Raw genomic sequence first — 14,800 nt, 5'->3', positions numbered from 1 at the left:
TGAGTTGAAATCCGGTCAACAGAGTTGTAAGATGTTGCAGAGCTCCATTTAAAGGAACATCCATTTATAGGTTTAACTGCAAATGATGAAAAACACATGCAACAGCCAGTCGTTTTTCAGGTGGTGATTGCCATGAAAGTGCACACCGTGTGTGATTTAGTGTCAACAAGTGGTGGATTTGCAGACTGCAATAATTGAGCACTCCCCTCCCACGCAAGGAGGAAAATCTGCGGTGGGCGCGACAACCCAAAGGCCATCTCTCTCTCTCTCTCTCTCTCTCTCTCTCTCTCGCCAGCGTTTGGTTTGTCCCTCCTGGGCTACCGTAGCAGAAACATGGCGGCGCAACCAGGGGTGCAACATGGCTCAGAGCAGTGTGGAAGAGGACTTGCTCCCCCATGCAAATATGAAGGGCTCCTTCAAAGGTAATGCAAACACAACGATTCTTAGTTTCACGTTCATTATATGCTAAAGAAAACGTCATTTATGAGAGACACATTCCATGTCTGCCCATGCATGTCCCAACATCCTGCACTACAAACCGTATTCCCTGATTTTGAGACAGGTTGAGGAGATGCTGGTCTAACGTGAGCTATCAGTGTAGCAACAGCTCACAATGAAGCTTTTGGGAGGGGGGGGAGGGGGGCAGTTAAAGACTGCATCAGTGGTAAACTTACTGCCTGGAAAAGGTTTACAAACTAAAACGCTCATACCTTGATACAACCTGGAGAACTGCAACAGCAAAATAACTTGGCACAGTGCTTTCGCTGACACTGTTTTGTTTGAACTTGGTGTAGCTGATGAAAGGACACTAAATGCTCAGCAAATACTCAGCAATGCACTCCCAGGAAAAAAAAAAATTAAATCAACTTGTTGGCTTTGCCTGTCACAGTTGGAGAGTATTGGCTGTAGAAAAGCACTACATGAATGTGTTTTTTTTAAATACATTTATTCCAATGAAAATCAAGTTTTTCGTAATAGTAACATGTTCCTGTGGTGTTATTTTAATGCTGGAAGACTTAATCAGGGGCAAAACAAGCAGTCAACACCACGGCCAAGCATTTCTGTTTTGCAACTGCAGTCTGAAAATCACATACTCAGACAGCCAGTTTCATACATCACATACCAAAGAAACCAAGTGTGTCAACCTACGGGGTGGGGCTTTCCAGAGCATGAATGCCTCTTTCCCCCACACTTTCTTTTATATTTATTGGAAAGTATTTCTTCCTAACGGGCACATCTGGAAGTTTTCCCCCGATAAGGTAGCAAATTTGATCAGGAACAAGGTCGTCTTAAATTACCAACACACTATCAGCTGTTTGATATTGTAATTAAGCTGAAGGCTCATGTCATGTATTATCATTACATTTCTAATAATTTAGACAGTGATACAGTCAGTAAAAAAAAAGTTACCATCCTGACTATCTTCTCCAATATTCCTACTTGGCATTGTATAGCGTATACAGTATCCAGCAAAATGGAAAACAAGCAGAGGTTTGTGTGTTTGAGCAGAGACGAAGCTGAGCAGGAAAGCTGGAGGTGGAGGCAAGTGGCAAGTGGGGGGGGGGAAGAGATAAATGAGGGGACTATTTGCTCATAGAGTTACATCAAAGGCAATTTAAGGCATTTTGTATCTTGGAAAAAAACTTCTAAATGAGAAACTTAGATGAACGGACACACGATTCGAGAGGCTTCATCAATGCCAGGAGAGGGGCTTTAAATGAGTTTTAAAGCACGGGTTTGGCTGTTTTCCTGCCTTGGTCATTGATGTGGAGCCACCTGTTTCACGGGGCCTGTGTCTGGTTAATATGTGTACCATTTTGTACGTCATATCAGATCTTAATCTTCTTCTTAGTTTCTACAGTTATAAAATTGCAACAAACCATTTATCTTCTATCTCATGAACTCATGGTGACTTTACAAATTGTCAACAAGGCCAGATCACACCAGATAGTCAAATAAATAATGTTGTTAAAACTCCCCTTCACTCTTTCTAATTGGACTCTGTACTTAAGAATGCTGCTGCTGTTGCCACCGCTGCTACCGAAAGTAGTGAAGGACCGCTGGGTAAAATATCTCTTATATGCACCATTCTTTGTATGAATCAATTAGCTTTACGTTACCTAAATCTGTTTTGCTTCTTGTACTGGCAGTCATAACACGAGGGAACTTATAACGTATAGTGCCGCTCTCTTTTATTGCTATACTTGGAAGTAATGTCATCGTGTTTGGTGTCCTCTAGTGTTTTTTGATGATGTCGCTGTAATGTTGTGAGCTTTTTGAAGTACCGACTGGCTAGTGTTAATAATATTCAGATTTTTTTTTAAAACATTATATATTAATTTAAAGATTAGAGGACATTCTAGATTTGAATATGGCTTCGTACAGAATTTGTTTATTATTTTTTTATAAATCTAGTCATAGTCACTCGCACATACACTGCTGAGGTCCTGCTGTGTAGTTATTCTGCTGCTTCAGACTAAGCTCATATCTATTTACTGATATTCGCCTACGTTTAAAGAAAACTTTCATAAGGAAAGATTGTCTGCTTCAAGCTATCTCTGATTATGAATATGCATACGTTTATTGTTATCTACTGCATTGCTAACATGTCTTGTAGCCTCTTGCTGAAATTCTAATTATGAAAATCCATAGAGGCAAGGGGAACAGCAGATTCGGCTAAAATTTCTCACTGTTTTTCTCATTTAACATCACTAAACATAACATTGGTGGAAAGACCACTTTCACAGTTACGAAAAAAAAAAACATAATTTGTGTAGGTTGTAGATCTACTCAAATGATGAGCCATGGCCTCTAATGGTGAGGGGACATGCTGTTAAATCACACCGGGCCCCTTGACATCCTCTCTAATGTGTTTTACAGTTGTATAACAACCACATATCACTTCCACCTCTGCCACAGAAAAGACAACCATTTTTCACACAACTGCGAGAAGTGGCTTGTCAGGAAAACATGAATAATAGTCATGTGATGTGTAACATTTTAAGGAACTGTTGTGTTATGCAAACAGGATATGTTGCAAACACTTTATTTTGCTGCATTTAACATGGTTGGATCAATCACAGGTCTTTAGTATCACTAACTATGATCACACTGTTCATGTTTTCGATAATATACCTAAAATTTGACTTCAGTGTGGAGATGTAAATATAGATTAGCTTCATTTTTCAAAATAAAAGTCTTTTATGACCCGGGCAGCGAAACCTTTGCTAAATAACCACTGTGACAGAGATACAGCACATTGATTTGGGCCTTTTTAAGAGTTCATGTTGAATACGCCACCCAGTGGTTGAATGATAATACACCCTCATTGTTACAAAAAATTGTAGAGTAACTTTTTTTTTGTCATGAATTCCGTCCTGAATTTTTGAAGACTCGCAAATTCTCGCAACGCTTCATATTCACATGCAGTTTTAAAACTTTTGATTGTTTCTTATTTATTGTTATTCTTTTTTTTTTACATAAATACTTCAACTGTTCTGCACAGATATGGGCTACTTTCTGTAACAATGTTTTTTTTTTTTTTTTTTTTCTTAAACAGGCAGTAATTAGACACATTCAATTTCATTTACACTAGTGTTAAAGAAACACAATTGGTTGGGTAAATTCTTTCTGAGATCAGTGTTTTGCGTCCAGCACAGGATGTGATCCCAGTGTTCCTGGTTGCTTGAATGTAATTGTTGTTGCAGCGCAGAGGAAGGAAATTATCAGGAGTTTCCTTTGGAAGAGGAAAGTGCCCCTTTCCTCTGTGGAGGAGCAAACCTTTCTGTAGTGAAAGAGTTGGAACAGCCGTGCAGATCATTTCTGCAGCAGGCCATTCACTTCAGGAGATAAGTCCACCGTTTGAATGCAGAGGAGTAACACTTACAACCAGTTTCTAAGGTAAGAAAGAAAGAATACGAAATGCAGTGATTTATTGTTCACAAGTCTCTAAGCCACTTGTTAGAAGTTAAAAAATTGTATTCCTCACCACAGACAAAGAGATTGCCACAAAGAGATTTTCTTTACCATACATTATGCATTCTAGCTGTGGTACAATATGTCTTTTGCTTATGTTGATATGTATCTAATACGGTGTATGCAATCAATTCATAATGTCTCTCCAGACTTCTGTAGTGAGTGAACTGCTGCTTCTCACTTGAACAGATAACGTAGGTTCAGGATGTAATAGCAAATAATTAGACGTTCTTCTGTCCTATATGGTGCTGAAATTTCAAATCACTGTTTTGTGTGCGCGCATACGAGTTCTGGTTCTGGGCGCATGTGCGTGTGTAGCTATGGTTTCATAGTATTTTATTTGCTGTGCTCGAGTTTCTTGTGCCCAAAAAAATACATAGAATTTGACATGAGGCCTTTTCTTTCATCTTTCTAGGAAGGATTTAGTTGATATTCATGCGAGGATCGCACATACATGTTAAAGTACTCCATGCTTGTTCTCAGTGATCCACACTCTACCCCTCACTCGATAGAATAAAGCGTAGAATCATCTCTAAAAAAAATTAAACAATCAATGTAATCTTTGGTGTTGACGTCCTGCTGCCAGTTTATATTGTATCAACATAAAAAAAAAAAAAAAAATCTTCAGCCATAAACATAAATTAGAGTGTCATTTTAGCAATTGTCAGCAATTGGAGTGAGAAAAAAAAATTACATTTCCTGAGCAATTGCTCTACTTTTTTTTTAAAGAATGTCTCCCAAATTAAATAGCAGATCACATGACTGAATTTCAACCATACAACCATAATGTTTTTCATGGGTTTTGGCTTTTTATTGATTCACAAAATTTCTTTCCTGTAATGCATTTGATTTCAAAGACTATACAGCAGACATTTTAAGTCATAACTGTTCCAGCTTGATTACTATAATGCAGGCAGAGCTCATCCTCCTGTCTTGCACACTCAAAGACTATTTGGCCAGGCACGTAGGTATGTTCACCGGGGAGGCAGATGTTGGATGATAATGTGGTTTACCGCGCCAATCTGACATCTGACATTTCGTGTGTCATGTGGAGGGCAGCCAGATGGTGTCCTTGACTCCGGTAAGAATAAAAGAGGTTACCCGCCGCGATGGCTTGTTACTATACATCAGATCATATCTCACTCGAATGGGCTTTTACTATCTCGGAGCACTTTCCAGACATGCGGGCAGGGGCCTCAAACCCGGTTTGTTTTTATGTTACAATAATAGGAGTGCTTTCAATAAGAATGCATTTTAATTAGCATCTATAGGATGCATTGAGGCTAATTAGATTTCTTACTTTTTTACTGATAATGAGAGATTTGAGGGGGATCACGCTTGATTTTCTCCCCTTTGTTTTTCATTTTCTGAATATGTTCTGGTTACAATACACCAAACACACTACATAATTCAAAGATAATATTTGTAAAAGCAGATTTTTTTTAATATTGAAAAAACTATAGTGAAGGTGATGCTGTTGGTTCACTGAACATCTGGTGTGTGCACATTTAAACACTGGATTCCAAAGCTGTTCCAACAGTATATTTTGGTTCAGGATTAACAAAAGGCTGGATGGATGATTGGATGAATGGATGATTTTTTTTCTAAACATGAAAGAAAGTATCAAAAACATAAAGACAAAATAAATACATTAAATATCAAATCAAATGTCAGCATTAACAAATCGCTTAATGAGCGATAAAATAAGATTGCCAATTTTTAACTTGCATAATGAATGCATCCACAAACTTGGTGTTTCCATCCTCTTTAAGGTAACAACATTATTATTTCAAAGTCATAATAAAGACATTTAATGAACATAAAACACACACGAGATATCAAACAAATAAAATGAAACAACAGTTGGAATTAAAGGTTAATTTTCACTTACAGAGCCTCTCTTTGTTCTTTGGAGGGAAAGAGGCTCTACAATGCAAAGGGGTGGGGTTATAAAGTTTCCTGGGAGTACTCATGAAATTGACACACCCAGGATGTTGCATTAGTGGCACTTAGATGTGAGGAGAGGATATCAGGTGTATTTAGGTCTCTTCAACTTGTGATTTAACAAATATATTTTAATTGCATGTAAGACACACATACTGGATTTTAATGTCTCACTGAGTTCTGCGTTCATGATTTCATACAGGCAGTTTTTGGTACCTGGTGTGTTAATGGTATTTATTAATTAACCACTTTGTCAAAACATCTATTTGCCAAGGACAACAATTAAACCCAAAGAAATGTGTAGTAAATTCTGCATAAAGATGTTGTTCAAGTTCAGTAAAATCATTGTTTTCATTGTTATTTCTGCAGTTAAGAGCGTCCACTTCTGGTTGGGGATCAGCAGAGTGAGGTGAGTGACACTACAGCTTCATGGAAGTTTAAACATAATGTATTGCGTGTTATTATAGCACTGTTATTATAGCACTGTTATTATAGCACTTAATAGCAGTGGTTATAATGTCAATCAGTATACCACCATACATTTGTTTTGCAAGCTCCTGATTGATAAAAAGTGCACACCCAAAGGTCTCGGTGCATTTCATAAATGAAAGTCATTAATTTGCATATTATAGATTTTTGTTTTTTGTTATTGTGAAATGGTTAATGTCAAAAGGTAACGTACTGCAAAATCAAGAAGGTGATCTTAAAGGCAAAGAAAGCCTTCAAGCAGCTGGGCTGGTGTTGTGGTGGAGATGCCGACTCGCAGCTTTTGTATAAAAAACCTTTCAATTCTCAGGATCCCCAGCAGGGACCAGTTCCTTTACGCTGATTCTTTTGGGCTCCAAATAACATAACACAATGTGAAAAATAATTATTTTAACGCAGAGAAAGCTCATATTAATAATTCAATGTTTTGCCTATTGATGGTGAATATAATGTTTGAAGCTCATCCGTTGCTTTAGTGTTATTAGCATAAACACTTGGAAGTAAGCAAAGGATGAGCCACACGCTTCACCCAGTCTTTCAAGCTGCTGTAGTTCCTCCAAGAGACATGACTGAATAATGCATTGACCTGAACAGTTGTTCATATGTGTTTCTTGATTTTCTGGGAAAATCATTGTCTCTGTAATAATCAGAGTCTTTGCCACTACTGTAAAGGCTTTTGTTATTTATGAAGGACACCAAGACAAGTGATGTTTATTGTTAGTTTTTGTGGTCTCCACAGAGCGATTTGTGAGAGGAAAGAAAAAGTGTGCAATGGAGGCAGTGTCTGTGAGTGGAAGATATTTAAAGTTATCTCATAAGTAACGATGCCAGTAAATAACATAAGCGGGTATGATTTAGAAAGATACTAGTGGACTCAGTAGCTGGTTGAGTCCAATCCCTCTGTGGGAGGTGATGGAGGCGGATAAGAACAGTTGGAGTGTAAGATTCTCCTCTCACCTTTGTCTTGAAGGTGGAAGTTAGGATCAAGCACACACGGACAGCATTGCATTTTCATCTCTTTCACAGGAATAAAAGTTGAGCTCACTGTATTTCTGCTTCGTGGAGATGAGAGCCATGAATACGGTATTAACAGGGAGGCGGGGTGCAAAATATTACCATTAATTGAGTTATTCCATTGTAGCTGACTAGACACTGTAGTAACGAACAGATAAGAATGGCTGTTTTTCACAATTTAATTTTTTCTAGTTCACTATTCACTTCAAAATCCAATTACCACCTGCATCCTCAGCACACGCGGTTTGCTTTGACAATGAGATCGTAACAAAGTATGTAAAAACATCGAGATCCAACAGTGTTGACAGAATACCTGACAGCATACCTTCATACCAATGTTTTCCTTTGTCGGTGATGCTGAAAGCATCTTCATTACGTACGATGCTACAGTATTAAGTTTATACGGATCTGTTGTTAAAATGTAAAGCTGCTCTTCGATACCATGGCTGTACAGCAGGCAGCTTACTGACCTTGAAGGTTCATCAGTATGTCTTTTTTCACTTGTAATCGCAGGGGGCTTACAAGACAGTGACTGAGGGAGAATATTTTTTTCTGCATGGCTACCTACATTGAGACATTCCCCTAAGGGATTCTGTTTGATGTGGGCATAGCAGACTGCACAGATATGTGTTGGTGTGATATTCATTTCTCTCGCCTTTAACACTGTGAGTTGATACGCCTTGCTTATTTATGAGAGAGATATTTATGTATCCCTGCTTTTCTGTTTATGAATGAACATGCGTGGGTAAACACTTATATTAATGTATTACGAGCTCCTGTAAGTAGTCTTAAATTACAGAGTAGTTAGTAGTCTTCGTCTGTCCTTCCTTCAGCAAGCAGTGATTTACTTTGTTAAGGTGTGACCTCATCATCGTGGCTCCATGATACCCCACCTCCCCCTCGCAGCAAGAGCAGGCAGCCCCGCTATCTCACTCACACACACACACACACACACACACACACACACACACACACACACACACACACACACACACACACACACACACACACACACACACACACACACACACACACACACACACACACAGGGAGACACAGAACAGCAGCAGAGAGGTCTACGCAGGACTTGGAAGATTTTCAGATTTTTGTATCTGTATCTGTCTCTGTGTGGAGAAACAAGCAGAGAGGGAGAAACAGCAAGAGCGAAACAGAGGAGGCGAAGGGGAGGGAGTGTGTGGATCATGCATGTGCATTAACTCGGCTCCAGCGGCGCAGCAGCAGCAGCAGCAGCAGCAGCAAACAGAAACAGCAGCAGCACAGGAGGGAGAGAGAGAGAGAGTTGGAGGGAGGGTAGTAGTCTCAGGCACAGGAACAAAAGCTGCAGAGGACTGCTTTCCATCTCCACTAAAAGAACAACGGAGGAGTAATAGAAGGAGGAGGGGGTAGTCATGATAGTAGTGAGACAATAACGGAAGAGAAGAGGCACATTGTAGTCAGTGAGGACTGAAACCAAGGCTCTTGTCTCCTCTGCTCTCCCATGTTTTTGGGGAATCAACGCACCATTGCCTTCGTCTCCAAACCCAGAGGAGGATGTCTGTGTCAGGGAAGAAGGAATTTGACGTGAAACAGATCCTCAGGCTCCGCTGGCGCTGGTTCAGCCATTCATCCCAAGGTTCGGCCGGCGGTGGAGGTGGAGGCGGCGGCGGCGGCGGCGGCGGCGGCGGAGGCTACATCCAGCAGGATGGCCTGGACCACAGAGGGACGCCCGTCCAGGGACGGCTGAAGAGTCACTCCAGGGAGAGAGGCGTCGGAGGACTACGGAAGAACAGCCCGGTCCACAGCATCTTGGCGCCGACGCCGGGGCCCACACCTGTCTATGTCAGAGCCGGCCATCAATCATGGCATCATCAGCAGAACACCATCCAAGGTCTGCAGGTCAGCGAGGAGTCTTCAAAGAGCAGCTCCTCTCCCGCCACCACAAGGACAGAGGACACAAACAGTGGCCAAGAAGATGTGAAGAGCAGCACAGAGGAAACTGCAGAGGTGGAGGCCAGAGAGAGGTATTACTGTTAGCAGAGGTCTGAAACTTAGGAGGCAGGGACTCTAGTGCCATGTTAGTCCTTTTTCATTTCATGATCAAGTAGCAGAGACCAGATTAATCGATGCCATTTTGGGATAACACTCATTTAGGTTTCGAAGTAGAAGTAGCTGCTAAAAGTCTGATGCCCGAGGCAGCAACTAATGATTAAAAGTAATAACGGTTTCTTGTGATGAGGAAAGAAGAGCACAACTGATGCTTTAAACAATAAATAATGCTTACTTAGCTCCTAGCAGTCATGCCTTATCTGAGATTAGACTATGCAGATAACATATGTAAGGAGTATATCCACTGTTTGTTTTTTTATTCAGATATTTGCAGTGCCATCTTGCCTGTTGTTCCTTTAATTAAGCTAAAATGAAATTATCTGCACAGCTATCATTTTCCTGTTTACTCAAGCTAGTCGGCTGCCACCAAGGCTCACCTGGGGACAGCTCACTCTCATTGGCCACAGCATGCTGGGCAGGATAAACCAATAAAACATCTCTTTAATTATTCAGTGAACTGAAAGCCAAGGCTTTTTCTGCTCCCTTGTCTGTGTTGCGGTGCACATTACATGCACAGTGTGCCTTTGGCTGATTCCTCAGAGTATTTAGTTTTTGCGTGGCACATTAATGCATCTTTCCACAGAGTTAAAAGTGGAAATGGCGGGTAAGAGCCTTTACATCACGGAACACGTAGTAGGCCTATAAAAATAGGGAGCAGTGCAATCATGAATTATCTAGACTGCCAACTACATCTCACTTTATGAGCTAAAAGCTATCATAGCTAGTGGCTGGCACAGGGTTTTTGATTTATTTGCTGCCAACATCTTTTTGCACATTATAATGCCAAATTCTCATAAATAGGTTTTGCAGCTATAAATCCCACCCCCTGCCTTTCCATGTTGTGTTTTCCCCCCTTGTCTTCCCTCTGATCCTACAGCTTCTTCCAGGAAGTAAACAGGTTAGAGATGTGTGTGTGTGTGTGTGTGTGTGTGTGTGTGTGTGTGTGTGTGTGTGTGTGCGTGCGCGTGCGTGTGCTGTCTGGCAGAACACTAAAAGCGCATCACATCAAGGATGAAAAGACCAAGTCTCCTTTTATCTTGTCTGTGACATTCTGAGGTGATTGGTCCTTAAGCTTTCCTGTGTGCTTTTGTTCTGTGCACCTGGTGATGAAATGAACAATGAAGGTAGACCTGTCCCTTTGTTTTGTTTTTTAGATAGAGAGCACACTGTGATTAAAAATGTAATTGTAAATACATAGTCCCAACCTGCAGCCAAAAATGTGTCGATGTGGATGAAATGAATGCCACGGGCAGTGGACGGTTGGGTTCCCCGAACAGAACATGAATTATTCCGAGTTAAGATTCAGTTTTGGAATCAACTCGACATTCTGCTCTCCATGTTGGCATAATTGGCAGATGTTCATGTTTTGGAGTCCCTGTGTGTGAAAATGCATGAATAAAAGATGTGCCTCACAGTGAAATGTGTAACTCTCTGGCTCTCGGGGACCTTGAGTTCACTCTGGCCATGTAAAATACAGCACTGCCATCAAATTTTGACAATGATACTGAAATATTGAAATGGTTCTGCTCTGCTGGATCATAAAATCCATCCACGTAGTGATATTAATTTATGAATATAATAATTGTTTACCAAAACGTTTTTCTTTTTTTAAAAGCATTTTTTCCCCCCCAACCAAACTGTTAGCAAGATACACAGATTCTAAATGGCTGTGCATCATTCAAATTATTGACAGGGTATTCATCAATTCTGCTTTTCATATGAATAATCACCCTGTTAGCAACTGTTTTACTTAATTAATCAAGACATCAATTTCCTGATCACTCAGTGCCAGAGATAACAACAAATATGTATTTTATGTGAGCAGTTATCAGCTTTGTGTTGCATAAGGACACTTCTCAATCAAGGTTGTAATATTTTAATGGAAATACGGCCACTCAATCACTGTGAAGGAGAAGTCGCTGTGAATGACTCGGTGACAAGGTCTGCATGTGCCCAACGTAGCCTGGTGAATTAGACCAGTGACTATGTGACACATCATGGCCCGCATGTTCATCTGCGGCTATGCAGATGTGTGGATGTCACTGAGATATGCACATTCATTTACTCCACCAGCTGGTTGGCCCTATTACGTCTCACATCATAAATCCCTGACACATAATTTGTCACAATCCCTTAGGCTGGATCTAGAAATGAGTTCTGCTGGCTGTGAAAAATACAAAAGTTGCAGGCATTCCTCTGTAGATGTGTCAGTCACTTTGCGGTGCATATGCCCCTCAGTGATTAGTTTCATTCAAAAAGTGTTTAGAACAAATCCATCCCAACAGTTTCTCTGGTTTTTTCTATGATTGGATTTCTCACTCCTGCAATATTTCAGATTGTTGGCAAAATTTAAGCAAACAGCTTGTAGCTGTAACTTTATTAGAGTAAATAATGCTGTAACAGTAAATGTTTCTGCTCATATATCTGCTTGACTTTTAACATTTTATGTTCGATATTAATACATTTAATAAGGATAAATCATGAAGTCATATGTTCACATCAGTGTTCTGCTATTGGTGTGGCAGGAAGATTATTGGAAATGTTGGAAACGTTTTCTAGCTATTGAAACATCTTTTTCTGTGTTCAGTTAATTGAGTTTTGTAGCTCATTCTAAATTGAATAAGGAATATTGAAGACAACACAAAGTGAGTGACTCATTTATGCTGTTGTCAGTGCCATTATAATTATTCTCATTCGGTTAGATTTCTCCTGAAATTAATTAGACCTGTAGTGCAGAACTTTTGTCTCCGCCTTCTGCCAGTGACGGTAATTACAAAAACCCTGTCGACACATGCTTACATCACAGGCTCCACTGTAGCGCTACTGTTGCAGCTGTAAACAACGGATAAATTGTGGTAAATAGTGGGCAAATGAAATAAAAGGAGTCACAAACTCAGCGAAACGTCTCGTTTCAGTATCAGAATTTGGGCCATTCGGTCTGATAATATTTGTCGAGAAGAGACGTGTGATTGAAATATTTTATCCCCATTCTAGTTAGCACCGGGCTGAACCGGAAGTTAGCCGGCTCAGTGGGCGAAGGTTTCTGGTGCCAATATGGCGGGTTTGCTTTCATCCGTCCAGTGCGGGGATTTCTCACCAGACACCCGATTTAAAAACTCTGTATGGTATGAAATACTGCGAGGTTTATCTGGCGGTGTTAGGTTTAATCAGCTTTGTGTGAACTCATTCAGCGATGGCTTGAAAGGATCTTCATCTATATGCAAGTCCCATTTCTATGTAACCCGTCTCATCCAAGTAGCTGCCTTGTATCTGCGGAGTTGTTAAATCAAACGTTGCGTAGTAGAGTATAATAGCCTACCTTGTTGTTTCCTACCCTACATATCTATATCCTGTGTGTTTGTTCTGTCCTCATGACTCTCATCCAAATAACCTCTCCCTGTCGTTGACGGAGACTATATGACAAAAGTTAAACAGAATGGAATGGAAACCCTGACCTCTCCCACATAAACACTAACAGAGGCTTGAGTCAGCGGGCTGTTAGTTTGAATGATATCTCAATTCCCTCTCTACCGCCTTGGAAAAGAAATACCACCACCTCTCCCCCCTGTCAACAGCAGTAATTCAGCTATTTGTTGAATGCCTTGTAACACCGCCGGGCTGAGAAGGTCTGTGTGTGACACAACCAGTGGATGCGTCCAGTTAAGATGCAGTAAATTGTAAAACACAGTATATCAGTAGTAATCTCAGAATGACACCCACAGGGGTTTGGAGAATTTGTGAAAACATATATTAAATAGTGAACGTCGTTCTTCATTCAAGATGGAAACCAAAGATGAAGCCATATTCATTTTTGTGCTTTGAATAGTAGTAAGAAGACATACAGCCACATTATATGCTGGACACATTCTCTAATTTCTTTTCAAACATGAATCAGTCATTTGTTCTCCCAAAAGGGCCTAATTCAAAGAAAGAGAAAATCCCTGACACAGTTTCTATGAATTTTACATGGGTACTATTCGTCGGGGCCATGACTTAGTTCAACAGTGTCCTGAGGCACCCACGTTTACGCGAGTTCACAAGGAAATAGGATCAGGAGGCACGAACAAGTGTAATCAAACTGAAACTAATGAGTAAATCTATAATTAGCGGCTCCAGGGAGCGCTCAGAAAATATCACTTTACAATAATATGCACAATTTAAGATCAGTAGTAGGTTTTGGGGCTTGTAATTGAGTTATTGATGCAATAATTCATCCTGTTTTTCCCTCCAATTCAAATTAAATTATAAGGACCTTTAAATCACCACACTAGATTGTTTAAAAATGCATATAGAATTTAATACCTACATCAGTTAATGTCTAAAAAAAAATACTGCAGACAACTCGGGATCGACTGCTGTTGTGTTGTGGATGAATTTGTTTACCAACTATCAGATGAAAATAAATTATGGACAATCCAACACTGATAGTTTCATATACTATGCAAGTTAACCTGCCATCAGCAAAATAGGGAGGAGCTTTCTGCTAACATCTGCACATTTTTCACTTACATGACGCCCTCCAACACACACACGCACACGCACACGCACACACACACACACACACACACACACACACACACACACACACACACACACACACACACACACACACACACACACACACACACACACACGTATCTTACTGTCTTTGTGGGGACACTCATCGACATATTGCATTCCCAAGCCCCTCACCCTAACCTTTACCACACTCTGTGTTTGAGGCACATTTCCATATTTGGTTGTTGTTTTCTAATAGTGTGTAAGTTGCAGTGTGCTGAGCTGTCAGGGCCGCTCTGGAAAACTTATAAGAAGGCCATATATTTCCTTTGTGTTTACAGCTGTGGCAATTTTCCACTGCTCTCTCTAACATAACATAACCACATTGGGACCAAATTTCAGTCACGACACGGTCTCTGTATGCAGCCAGAGGCCCTCTGTCATTATCAATAGTAAGCAGATATTTCTAGTACAACAATGGCATCAGAAGAAGAATATCTGTTGTGGGCCTCTGTGAGATATGGAAAGTGCAGACAGGGAAATCTATTTCTGTGCAGAATTATCAGTCCCTCTGCCTGGATCAAGTTATCACAGTGTATATATTTCTCTCAACGTAAAGCCCAATGGTAGTACACTGCCTGTCAGAGTACAGAGGCATACATATCTCATGAAATATATACTGTATAGATTTGACACATGCTGCATGAGGCTTTGTATGAGTTGTTGGATTTTCAACCTGACCAAAGCTTCTCAGCAGACTTCTGGGGGAAAATGGCTA

General features: G+C 40.4%; 2 protein-coding genes across 7 annotated transcripts in view; both read left to right on the top strand.

The window, feature by feature from the left end:
• polr2g (RNA polymerase II subunit G) overlaps positions 1 to 14,800 on the top strand; it is a 125,618-nt gene that overhangs the window by 50,725 nt on the left and 60,093 nt on the right. The gene's annotated exons all lie outside the window — the stretch shown is intronic.
• The window catches only part of klhl4 (kelch-like family member 4), a 32,141-nt gene continuing 17,682 nt past the window's right edge, over positions 342 to 14,800 (top strand). The window contains exons 1-4 of one of the 6 annotated variants that reach the window (XM_069694513.1): positions 353 to 422; positions 3,708 to 3,900; positions 6,289 to 6,328; positions 8,965 to 9,440. In XM_069694513.1, coding sequence (XP_069550614.1) covers positions 8,971 to 9,440 — 470 coding nt within the window. In that variant the 5' untranslated portion in view covers positions 353 to 422; positions 3,708 to 3,900; positions 6,289 to 6,328; positions 8,965 to 8,970. Of the gene's footprint in view, positions 423 to 2,800; positions 3,901 to 4,601; positions 6,329 to 8,964; positions 9,441 to 14,800 lie in introns of those variants that run through there. The other 5 variants (XM_069694518.1, XM_069694515.1, XM_069694514.1 and 2 more) reach the window with 5 other exon arrangements.

Source organism: Brachyistius frenatus, unplaced genomic scaffold (assembly GCF_029030835.1).
Source record: "Brachyistius frenatus isolate BFR_SWC_R1_liver_20210118 unplaced genomic scaffold, ASM2903083v1 Contig_17, whole genome shotgun sequence".
Classification (NCBI taxonomy): domain Eukaryota; kingdom Metazoa; phylum Chordata; class Actinopteri; family Embiotocidae; genus Brachyistius; species Brachyistius frenatus.
The sequence above is the reverse complement of the archived record's forward strand: the minus strand, read 5'-3'. Positions and strand labels throughout refer to the sequence as shown.